The 13271-nt window shown below is 34.5% G+C and overlaps 2 protein-coding genes across 3 annotated transcripts in view; both read left to right on the top strand.

Annotated features, from left to right (window-relative positions):
* Spock3 (SPARC (osteonectin), cwcv and kazal like domains proteoglycan 3) overlaps positions 1-13271 on the top strand; it is a 384839-nt gene that overhangs the window by 208147 nt on the left and 163421 nt on the right. The window lies entirely within an intron of this gene.
* Positions 7390-10134, top strand: LOC110347435 (protein FAM170A-like). The gene has a single exon (XM_087216996.1). It carries the CDS (start codon positions 7611-7613, stop codon positions 8376-8378), a length of 768 nt encoding a protein of 255 aa, XP_087073122.1. The 5' UTR covers positions 7390-7610; the 3' UTR covers positions 8379-10134.

The raw sequence follows: 13271 nt of genomic DNA, 5'->3' as shown, positions 1-13271 counted from the left end.
CACTTTCTAGATAGAGATACAGCTCTTTTAGTAAACAGTATTTCTTTGGTAGCCATAACTATGTGAATCCAGAAAGAAACCATACACACACACACACACACACACACACACACGTGTGTAAATATACATGAAGACACATATTTTAGTTTCACAGTGTTCTCTGCCATGCTGTATATCAGAGCCAAAAAAGGAATATAAAAACAAGAAGGCAATTAGCGACTATTAAAATTGTCAGTTTTTATATTATACCACTGCAAAGTTTTACTACTTTCAACACAAATTCAATGCTATACGGAAAAAATTCTGAAAGTTAATTATTGCATTATTAAAATATAAATTTATTTTATGTAGCTCTACAATCCTACCCTTCTCACAAGAATTGAATTTATACCCAGTGGACGATTACCTTAGGAAAGACCTTAGAGAAGAGGAGTTAATTAAAGATTTGCCACCAGTATCTCTCAATTGACTGCTATCTTAGCTCCTTATAATCAGTTACTTGAATGAAAATATGTCTGCTCTAAATACAGGACCACTATATTCTTTTTCTTTTTTTGCTTAATTCTTTTATTGGTACATTTTAGGTACACAATACGTTTACATTTATCATTGAGTACTTGTACCTGTACATGATGCATCTTGGTTCTTATTTTGTTCCCCATTCCCTGTGCTCCCTTCACCCCCTCCACCCTTCCCTATTTACACAGACTTTGTTCCATTTTTTCCTTTTCTCATAATTTTTCCTTTCCCTTCTTTCCTTTCCCCTTCCCCTCCCACTTCCAATACACCTTTGCCCCCTTTCTCCCTATTTCAAATTATCAGTTATTCCTTTTAATGTTTTTAATCCTTATTTACACTTTCTGCTTCTCACACTAGAGAAGCTATTCGGTATTACACATGTGTGTCCTATTTATTTCACTTAAGAGTATGGCTTCAATATGCATCCATTTAACTATAAATGTCTCTAGTTTCTCATTCTTTATGGCTGAGTAGTACTCCATTTTATATTAAAAAAAAAAACCCATCTTCTTTATCCAGATTCCAGTTGATAGGCACTTGGGCTGTTTCCAAGCTTTAGCTATTACAAACTGTTCTCCTATAAACGTAGGTGCACATACATCGCTGTGGTATGATTCTTTTAATTCTTTTGGGAAGATACCCAGCAGGGGAATAGCTGGGTCAAATGGGACTTCTAGCCCTAGTTCTTTGAAGTATCTCCATACTGATTTCCACAGTGGTTGCACCAGACTGTACTCCCACCAGCAATGGAGAAGGGTTCCTCTCTCCCCACACCCAGGCCAGCATTTGTTATTGGTTGAATTTTTGATAGCAGTCATTCTTTCTGGGGTGAGGTGGAATCTCAGTGTTGTTTTCATCCACATCTCTCAAACAACCAGTGATGTAGAACATTTTTTTTCCATATGTTTATTTCCTGCTTTTACATTTTTGTCTGATAAATGTCTGTTCATTTCAGATGCCCATTTTTGAATTGGGTCTTTAAATTTGGAGCGTCTGATTTTTTTCAGTTCTTTATATATTCTAGATAGTTGTCCTTTGTCAGAGGTACAGCTGCTAAAAATTTTTTCCCACATTGTAGTTTGTCTCTTAGCTCTGTTGAGGACCACTATATTCTTAATATAATATCAAAAAATAAACATGGCTTCAGTATTGCATTTTACATTTCCAGTAGGTTTAACTTTGTCCACTTAGTAATTTGAATGTATAGTTCTCCCAGATGGCATATGGAAATGTAAACACAATAAATGGGTTTAAGTTGTATTTTTTATAATTAATAAAATTCAAAATTGACTTAAAATCATTTATGCAGATAACCCTAAAACAGTTATTATTTTCACCTATTAAGAATAGTTTTAACACATTTACTCTTGGATAAAATTGTAAATGTCTTTTGATTTTCCACATAAATTTTACAAAATCACCGAAGGACAGTTTTATATTATCAGTAAGCTCTGTGTCCTAATGGCATGGAATATTTTTATAGCAGCAAGTTGACACAATGAAGTAAATTCTTGGTTATGATAATAGAGGAGGCTAAAAAAGGTATCATTTTATGCCTTCATTTAGTAACTAAGCATTTATTTAATATCTGCAATATACTAGCTTTTCTAGTCATGGCCAGATATATCAGTGAATAAAAGATGTGCATATATTGCTTTTTTTGATGCTAAACTCAAGTATTATTTTTAAAGTAAAAATGGATATGCATAGCATGAGATCACTTCTGTGAAGTTTACCATCAAAATAAAATTGGTCTAATGTCTAAATTTATGGAGTTCCAGGCGTCTTCGAAAGTTTATCCACTTCTAAGCTTAAGGTTTTTTTCTAGTAAAAGTATTGGTCTTGTGCCTTCCCAACAGCAAGTATTGTCCCAATTCTTTTACTCCTATGCTTATTTGGTGTGTGAAACCTTTTCTCAGATTGCTAATTATTGTTACTCTTTTTCCCCTTTGAATTGAACCTCTTCTTTTTCTTTCCCAGTCAAAACTTTATGCAGGGCTCCGGGATTAATATAAATCTCAGGATCTTTCTAGCTAACTTGAAAAATAAAATAGGAAATGCAAAGAGAAATGAGTTTTGGAATATAAGAACAGAGCTCTCTTTGCCTGTGATGTATGATCACTCTTAATGTTATGAATATTGTTTTTTACTTAGTTAAAATTTTATTATGATATATTTGATGGCAGATTAAATCTGAAACCCTGGGGATCAGTAGCTGCTTCCTCTATCACAGAAAACTTGTTCTTTGTTTCAAAAGAGTCAATGGAGACTTTTAAGTACATCTGTAACAATAACTTTGAAACATGGCTATACTTGAGTCAAAAGTTTGTGTTACTAATAGGACTCTAAAATTATTGTGTATGTGCATTTGCAGTTTTGCCAAGAGAGAAGTTGATGTAATGCTACAGTGATTCAAATCCATTTCATTGCCTTCTTCTTAAAAGAGGAGAGCTTTGGCAGACTTCCCAACTAATGGAGAATTTTAGAGAAGGATCAATGATTATCAGATTTTGGCTTTGCTATCAATGGAACAATCATTTAAGTGTTAGATTTAAATGACTTCCTCTAGAGTGTTCATTCAGACTTACCTGATAACAAAATACTTCAAATTTTCTTGAAACTATATATATTTTGAATTTGAAACCATAAATATTCATGATTGATCCACATTATATGTAAGTATGAAAGCAAAAGGCAAAAACATATCTGAAATCTCTATAAAGATTGGCATAGAAACCTATAATATCATAGATACTATGGTATTAATTTTTACAAATAATGGTCTCATTTCTACTTAGTAACTATCATAATGAATATTTTAAATTATTTGTGAGATTTACAGTTCTTTACACATTTTTAGTCTTCATTAGTCTATCTAAATCTTCGTAATTGAGACTGAGTGTAAACAGGTATAAGTTAACAATTAACTTAATATAAAAAGTCCTTTAAAAGTAACTGAACCAGCCAATGACTTGTACACTTTTAAGTATAATATGCTTATAGACATTGGAAGCCTGACAGTGCAAAAAGATAGACTTAATAAAAGTTACAATGTTTTGAGCAAAATATTTGAAAAAAGACAAAAATAATCCATATTTAAATGCACTACGGAGTGAGAAGCTGAGCCGGTCCCAGAACCCAGAAGGAAGCTCCCTTGCCACCATCCCAAACTCCTAGGGCAGAGAAAGTGAGCCACGCCTCAGTCGCCAGAAGCACCATCCCCCCCGCCCCTGTGGAACTGAACTGAGAAGACACATAAACAAGCCTCAAAAACAGACTTCCGTATCACCTACAGCAACCCCAAAGGGAAACGAGATGGAACAATCTGAACCTCAACCACCTGGACTCTCTGAACTGGCAACAAAAGAGAACCTGGGAGAAATGAAATCAGAAATAATTACTCAGATATCAGCAAAGATTGTGCTCGTGGTGCAAGACATGATTAATAAATCTAGAGAGGACACAGATAAAAAAATAGAGGATCTGAGGAATATGTTGGAATCCCAACATAGGAATCAAATGGAATCCATAAAACAGATGCAAACAAATTTCCAGGAGATTAAAAACTCCATCAAGAGTCTGTGCAGCAGAATGAACCAATGTGAGGATAGAATTTCAGATATAGAAGATAAGATTGCAATTAATGACCAGAAAAAGAAAAATTTCTTTAAAATTGTAAGGGAGCATGAGAAATAAATCCAGCAGCTGCTAGATGACGCAAAGAAGAATAACATAAGACTGATTGGAGTCAATGAAGAAAGAGGAGAGAGTGCAGATGACATAAAAAAACTCTTCACAGAAGTGATGGCAGAAAACTTCCCAATCAGGGGAAAAGAACTTGACATACAGATAAGTGAGGCATATAGGACTCCAAATAGCCTTGAACAAAAAGAAATCTACACATAGGCCTATAATAGGATTCCAGAAATCCAATAGAAGAACAAAATTCTACAAGCAGTGAGAGAAAAGAAACAAATCACATACAAAGGAAAGCCCATCAGAATCACAGCAGACTTCTCAGTGCAAACCCTCAAGGCAAGAAGAGCTTGGAGTGATGTACTTCAAGCCCTAAAGGAAAACATCCTCCAACTCAGATTGATGTACCCTGCAAAACTATCTTTCAAAATTGATGGAGAAATAAGATACTTTCATGATAAAGAGCACCTTAGGAACTTCAAGAATACCAAACCAGCACTCCAAAAAATTTTAGACAATACCTTAGGAAAAGAAAATGAGGATCACAACCCCAGGAAGCCCAGCAGAATGAATCCGTTGGGTGTGACAAATTAAATTCATAGGGGGAGAATTGAACAAAAAGAAAAAGTTATGACAAGGCTTTTAAAACTTTTAACTTCATCTCCCTAATGAGTGCATAATTCAATCTTGTTATTGTACTGATTAATATTTTTCTGATTCTAGAGTTGCACACCTTTCCTTGTGCTATACTGGCTATTTATCATCTTCTTATGTGTACTTTTTAATTGGGTTGTCTATTAATGTGCTGTAAAAGTTCTTTATATATTCAGGTCATAGGTAATATGCATTGTAAATATGGCCTGTTTAAGGACTACTTTTCATTTTAATGATGTCATTTAAAGTTCTAAATTTTGATGGAATCTCATTTATCAATTTTTTTCTTTTATACATCATGTTTTAAGTATCCTAGGTAGTTCTTGCCTACCCTGAATTCATAAACATTTTCCCTTATAATTTCTTCTTAAAGTTTTATACTTTTAGGCTTTCATATTTAAGTTCATAGATCTTCAAGTTATTTTCATGTATGGAAATAAAGGGTTGAGTTTAATTTTTTATATACAGATACTAGGTGTTTAGTGCCATTTGCTGAAAACACTATCTCTTCCTCGGCTCTTGAATTGAGTTTATATTCTATAAAATGCTAATGTTAAATAATCTTTCAAAACTCAGTGCCCCATATATGTGTGGTTCTATTTTTAGATTCTCTGTTTTATTCCAATGATCTATATGTCTTTCCTTACACCAACACTGCCTTGATTACTGTAGCTTTAGAAGAAGTCTTAAAATTAGGTACTAAATATCTTCCCACACTGTTTTTTTTTAACTTTTCTAGGTCCTTTGTACTCCTACATAACTTTTAAATTTCAATATCCAATTCTTAATTTATAGCAAGTATACATAGACCTGAATTTTTATATATACCTCGTATTTTCTAATCCTGCTAAATTCTAATACAAGTTCTAGGGGCTCCTAGAGATTTCTTAGTATTTTCTCTGTAGATGATCATTTCTTCTACATATAAAGATTTTGCTTCTACCTTGTTAGTCCTATCCTAATCGTGTCATTTTATTGCCAGACTATTTTGGTTTGGGCCTAGGTTTCAAAGTTTAATGGACAGATGAAGAGTAAGCATATCTGCCTTTGTTCCCCACCTTAAGGAGAAAGCATTTTATCTTCTCCAATCATATAAGGCATTCTCACTGGAAGTATGGAGTACATGTCTTTAATCTGTTGAGAAGTTTCTGTTCTACTTCTAGTCTCCTGATAGCTTTTACCATGAACAGCTGTGGAATTTAGTCCAATACTTTTTCTCCAACTAGTGACAGGATCACATGGCTTTTTCCTTTCCTCTGTTAGAACGATAACTTTTCTGGGTGGATCTTCCAATGCTGAACCAGCACTGCCATCTCTATAACAAAACCACTTTCTACATCCTGCCAGATCTGACTTCTAGTAGTTTGTTTTGTTAAACAAATTTCTATCTATGTTCATACTTTTTTCTTCTATTTTCTTCATCCAGTTTTAGTATTAGCACAATGTTGATTTCCTAAACTGAGGGGAGAAGTGTTCCTTCTTTTTTCTGCTTTAATGGTTTGATATAATTTATCAGTTAAAATGTATATGAGCCTGCTGTTGTCATTTAGGTAGCTTTTCAAGCTAGGAATATACTTTCTTTAATAGGTGCTATTCAAATTTTATGTTTCCTCCAGAGTTAGTTTCATTAATTTGTCTTCCAAGGTCCTTCTTAGAAGTTGTCAAATTTATTCCAAAACAGATTTTTGAAATATGCTTTATCCTTTTAAATTCTGTAAAATCTGTGGTAATGTCTCCCAGATCTTGATATTGTGGGGGTTTTTGTTTTTTGGGGTTTTTCTTTTTTTGGTACCAGGAATTGAACTCGGGACCTTCGACTTGCAAGGCAGGCACCAGAACCACTGAGCTAAATCCCCAGCCCTAGTTCTTGATATTATAATTAAAAAAATGTGTAATTGATATTGTGTAATAGGAAGTAAAGGTCTAAAGGAGCAGGGCAAGTGGGAGGGGTAGGGGAAAGGAAAAAAAAGCAAAAGAAAAAATATGAGAAAAGGAAAAAAATGGAAACAAAGTCTTTGCAAATTGGGAAGGGTGGAGGGGGTGAAGGGAGGGCAAGGGAAGGGGAAAAAAATGAGAACCAAGATACTCATGTAAAGGTACAAGATCCCAATGATGAATGTAACTGTATTTTATACCTAGAATGTACCTATAAACTTAATGGGAAAAAAAAAAGAAAGTTCAAGTCAGTGACAGATGAATTTAGGCAATATATTAAGCCATCCTGCAGTGCTGTGAATATGGGTGGGGTCCTGGAACACCATGGATGTCATCAATAGGTCATAGAACCCTGCTGAGGCCTTTGTGATAACTGGTATCATACCAACCAGGGTATCATACTGAGCCTTACGAAGGACAGTGATCTGGTGAACAGATAGCATCTTATTTGCTTTTTTTTGGTGTATACATTTAATTTCTTATCATTACTAATAATTCTCTGAGAACAGTCTCAGACTCTTACTTGATATCACAATTCTGCAAAGAGTTGAGCAATGAAACATAAAAAGAAGGAAAAACACTAGGAGAAGAAACTCTTCAAAAGACCTGTGAAGAAGTCAAGGGGTACAAGAAGAAAGTTGGATTTACAAGATGTTCTGCAGGGTAGAGCCAAGGTACTGGCCCAAACTCAAGGCCGCAAAGTGGTGGACAGTTCTTCCTCAACCTCAGTGCACTTCTCCTATGAAGACAAATTCTTGGATGCAGAACTGCACAACTCTCCAGAGGATGCCGCTGAGACACATGAGATGGTCCCAAGTTCAAATCTGGATGCAGCAGAGAATTTCTCAGTCTCAGAACATTTTCCCTGCATCCCTTCTTCAAGCAAGTGCATTCCTGTGGACCAGGATGGTCCTGGATCTGCCCAGAGGCTTTTAAATCAAGATTTGACGGAGAGCAAGAATTTCTCCTTCATGGAACATTCCCATTTGCCTTCCTCCTTGGCCAGTAACCCTTCAAAGTCTGCAACATCTACTGAAAAGAAAAGAGTCCTGAAGGTTTACCATAAGCCTGTCCCAATGAAAAGGGGTATGGCTTCCTTGGGGGATACAGAAGAAGATTTGGAGCCCCTCACAAAGGTGACAAGAAGAGCAAAAATTACCTTTCCTGAGAAGATCCCTTCAAAAGCCAGCCTCTCTCATATGTGCCTAAGAGACGTCCTAACTGACAGTGAAAATGGCTTGCACGGGGAAGGCCAAGAGGAAAGGGAAGAGGCTGAGAAGCCACCTGAGCATCTGGCCCAGGGTTCGGTGCTGGAGGATCCGTATAGTGGCTTTAGGTGCATGGTCTGCTGCCAAGTCTTCCCCAATATGCGGCTGTTTAAGAAACACCGGGAGGATGGGGTTGAGGGTGGTGCTTCATGCCTTAGTCTTGCATTTGCCAAACCAAGGAACACAATGAAGCAAAGCAAGAGAATCACAGAGGAGGAGGATAGGAATATGACAACATCTGGAGGTGATACGGAGATATGCTTCAGGTTCTTGTTACTTTTGGCTTTTTGTGCCTTTTTGTTTTAGTATTATAATAAATAGAAATTAAATCATAAAAAAATAAATGCACTACACAAATATATAAAGATTACTGGATACTGTGCTGTGAAAATGAAATGCTTTTTTCTTTTTTTGAGACAGGATCTCAGTATATGGTACAGGTTGGCCTCAAACTTGTGGCTATCCTCCTGCCTCAGCCTCCTGAATGTTGAGATTACAAGTGTCCATTACAATACTTGTCTAAATTTTGTAAAAAAGAAGACTTTAGTTCACTTTTTCTCCACCTTTTATTATCTTCTTAACCTGGCCATCTTTAAATATCAGTTTCCTCATATATAAACATTGCCTACTTTTTAATAATAGTTTAGCATGGATGTTATACAAATTACATGGTATGATGAAAGAAATACAAATAGGTAATCTATGTATAACATCTGTGAGATATTTAATAAATGTTACTTTTCTAAAAATGACAAATATAGTGGTGGAAAACAAGTGATGAAAAAAGTTTGAATTTAATGGCTCGACTGAGCTCTTTAAATGAGCGATAACAGTATCAGTGCACTCATTTCTCCAGTAAATACTTTGGGGCAGCTCTCTGTCATCTGATTTTTAGTCCCTGAAGGTAATGAAACTCGATTTTATGGGAAAAATATGGAAAGAAAGATAATAGAGTTGTCCCTAGGGTGAAGGAGGAAGATAATGCACTTTAATTAGCCAAGTCCTACATTAAAATGTAAGGACCTAAACATAGTGAGAAGTTGCATAACATGGGTATCTTAATCTAAATCTGAATATCGGGTTCTATGGTTGAAGGCAGGAGAGAGTGCGCTGGGAGGAGCAAAGCTCATAACTAGATTTAGGCTCTTCGTAAGCTCTTGAACTATACTGATACTGGACTGGATTGGGCACAGGCTGACACACAGAGTTCACCTCAGTGGTCTATTTGGGAGTTGATGGTGGCTTAGGCTGGGATAATAATAGTGCAGATGGATCAAAAGGGACTGAGTTCTGGAGTGAATTCTACTATAAGTCAACAGTTTCCTGAAAGGTTATGTAGGAAAAGTCAGTGGTTACTCAAAGCTGAAGATCTGAAAGATTGAAATTGCCTTTAAATGGAATGAAAAAAAAAAAAAAAAGGTAGGAGCAGGATTCTTTGTTGTTTCATTGAGGGGAACTTTTTTGGGAGGGGAGGGTGTTTAATGTAGAGGTTGAATGGAAGCCAACTTTTTAAAAGGCATTGCTCCATTGAGATATCTCTAAAGTTGGACAAAAGTCATTCATTTAGGGCAAAAATATAGCATGTAAATTTATTTTCTAAACTATGAGCATTGCTACGTAACCTAATAGTAATTATACAGTGTATGTCTAAGACAGGAGAAAAACATTCCAGAATTGAATAGTAGAACAGTCTAATATATTGTATAAGGACAAAGTTAAATAATAAGTAAAGAACTGTGGGAGGGAGTTTCCAAGGGCAGCATGGAAATCAGGGTCTGTGGATAATGGACGCTCAGGATGGATGTGTTTGTGTGAGTATTGAGTAATGAAATGTACCACATCTTATTCAGAGGCCAACTGAAGAACTGAGAATTTACTATTTGGCCTTTTGAAATGTGAAAATCATCTGTAAACTCGACAATATATTTAGTACGATTGAGTATAATCAAGATAGTGTGATAGAAGAAAAATTAGAGATAAGGAACAGAGGTATATACTCACGTGTTACATATATGTTTGAGGAACTTGGTTGTAAAGTAAAAAAAATGAAACATATTAGGTATTATAATTATTAGGTATTATATATATTAGTATGAAGATTAATTTATAAACATTTTAATTACTAAATGATATGAACATAGCTATGGATTATTTGATACTGAATGAATTGTACATGCTTCAGTAAATTATATGAAGAATTATTATGTTTTCTTAATAATACTAATATTTAAAAGCTACGAATATAACCCCAATTCTTGCACCAAACTCAGAATTTCACAATCTTAGTATACTTAAAAATCTTTACAAGTACAAAGGGAGAAATACTGATGAAGAGTAGGTTACTGTTGTAAGTAGATTTTCTAGAATCTAAGTAAAAATAATACTCCATTGATTCACAATAATTTTACCTACTTTAAATTTGTATTAAAGGTTTGCTAGGTTTCTTATGGGATTCTTTAAAATGACCTGAAGAAAATCAGTTGGTGGACTCTGCCCTTTGATATTATAATTCACTTTACTCTTTAGCACACAAAGATGTCTTAGGAGCCAGGAATTTAGCTCAACAGCACCACCTGCCTGGCAGGCATAAGGTCCTGAGTTCGATCCCCGTTACCAAAAAAACCCACAAAAAAACCCAAAAAACAAAAATGACTTCTTAGACAGCAGTTTCATATTTTAGAGGACAGTCAAATTTGTATATATAAATAATATTTGTTCATCAGATACATTTCTTGGCTATCAGTTTTTCTATAATTAAAAAATTTTGAAGTGTGTATAGTTTATGTATTCCAAAGTTTTGTATCATAATTTTCCATGGTAATAATTATTTACCTTCAAAATTTAAAATGATTTACATTTCTATTACGGTTCTCCTTTTTCATTCTCAAATCCTTTTGTAGTGATAATTAAATCATCAGGTGATCAAACCACTCACATTGTATCAAAATAGTTTACATAAGGAAAACATATTTTGCATGAAATTTAATCTATGAATAGTACACAAGTGTTTTCCTTATATTGTGTATTATTTCCTCTATTTTATTTTACTCAATAGTGTTTAAGAATTGAGAACATCTTGTTCCAGTGACTATCCTATCATTAACTTTACTTAGCTGAGGTATGACCCTCCTAATTAAGAAATTCTTTGCTCTGGATGGTGGCATATATTAAGTATATTTTGGAGATACTTTTTTTTTCTGTACTGAGAATGGAACCTCGAGGTACTTCAAACATACTGTGTGGTTTTTTTTTTTCTCTTTTTTTTTGAGACAGGGTCTCCTTACCTTGCCCAGGCTGCCTCAGACTTAAGATACTCCTGTTTATCCTCCCCAGTTGCAGGGGTTAAAGACTTTTTTGTTTTGTTTAGTTTTTGGTACTAGGGATTGAACTCAGGACCTTGTGCTTGTGGGGCAGGCAGCGGCACCACTGAGCTAAATCCCCCGCCCTAAAGACGTTTTTAATGATTAATTGGTATTGTTCATGAAAAAAATGATGTTTATATCTGAAGATGCCTAAACAACTCTTTGTAATTTAAGATAAGAAAAAACATACTCTTTCAAGGACTTATTCAAACTACTTGACTAATTATTCTTTTTTTTTTTTTTTGGTACCAGGGATTGAACTCTATGATTGATTATTCTTAATGTGACTAAAATCAAATCACTATTGTCTCTGTTATAAATGTATTACATATTTAATTACTTCATATTTGATTAAAGCTATTCTACATCTTGTTATATATTTGAATTATTTATATAATTTCATATATCATTTAACAATAATGCAATTGGTTCCATTGTTGAACAACAATATAAAAATAAACACCCTCATGTAGTTACCTCAAAATAAATGATATAAAAAATATTAAAACATAACTGTATAAAATGTAGCATAAAGGAAATATGTTACAAAAATGTTTTTTGACCAAAGATTATAGAACTTTTTATATTACTAGATGTTACCATCTTATGAGCTATTAATATGAAAATCACTGTTTTTATTATTGCTTTTTCCCTCTGAGAGTGTTTAAATAGTAGGTGATGTTCTTTAGATATGTCAGTTTTTCTTCTGATGTACTTGTCAAAACAAGGAGCTAACTTGGGACTGAGTGCATCCAAGCTGCCAGCACGTGCTATTTAGGATGTCATCATTTTACATTGTAACATCGCTGTGTGCTGAAAGCCAGCTGGTGCATTCAAGTTTCTTATTGGAGATTTTCATTTGATTTATTATTGTGATTTTGGTTTTGAACAGAAACAATCATTCATATGCATCAAGCACATTGAAGCTACTGGAGGCTTTCTCTTTTGCTGAGTAATTTGCGCTATCAATCTGCCAGTCTGGGGGAATTTCCAGCTTGGATTATTAGTGTTTGTTTCAGAAGGAAGTGATGCATCCCCCACACACACCTACTGAAATAAGAGAAATAGTTTTCAGTGGGCTAATGAGCAGTGGTGCTTCCCTCATGATGTTTTTGTGTAACATGGATCAGCACGATTATTGTATCCCAAATCTACATAATTCTCTTTTGTAACATAGCAAGAACCAGCAGCAATGACTTCTTTGCTTGCAAAGTAAATGTGAACTAGACCTTGTGCCTTGGTTGTATTCCTTTATTTTAAAGAGGTGGGCCTTTAATATTTTGATATGTTTCTTTTGTAGGAATAACCTGCCTGTAGTAATTTCACGTTCATTCTACTTTAGCCATATTCATGCTTTAATGATTGTGTTTAGTTGTAAGCAGAAAGTGCTGACATTTAACATGTTTCCAGAAAATATATGCAAACAAAATTTATTTCTTTATTTCATGATTTGAGTACTGATTGGATTATAGCAGTTACATTCTTTTTTTTTTATTAAATTCTTTTATTGGTACATTGTAGGTATACAACACTATTACATTTCTCATTGGGAATTGTACCTTTACATGATGCATCTTGGTTCTTATTTTTTCCCCATTCCTAGCCCTCCTTTAATCCTCTCCACCCTTCCCTATTTACACAGACTTTGTTTCCATTTTTTCCATTTCTCATCATTTTTCCTTTCCCTTCTTTCCTTTCCCCTGCCCCTCCCACTACCCCTACCCCTTTGGACCTTTTCTTCCTATTTTGCATTATCAATTATTCATTCTAATCATTGGCACATTTTAGGTATACAATATAATGGCATTCATCATTGGAAATACATTCTTATATATTT

Source organism: Heterocephalus glaber, unplaced genomic scaffold, assembly GCF_053883595.1.
Source record: "Heterocephalus glaber isolate CG9 unplaced genomic scaffold, H.glaber_assembly_v1.0 deba00001461, whole genome shotgun sequence".
NCBI classification, from domain to species: Eukaryota; Metazoa; Chordata; class Mammalia; order Rodentia; family Bathyergidae; genus Heterocephalus; species Heterocephalus glaber.
Note: the sequence above shows the minus strand (reverse complement) of the source record. Positions and strands in the feature narration are given on the sequence as shown.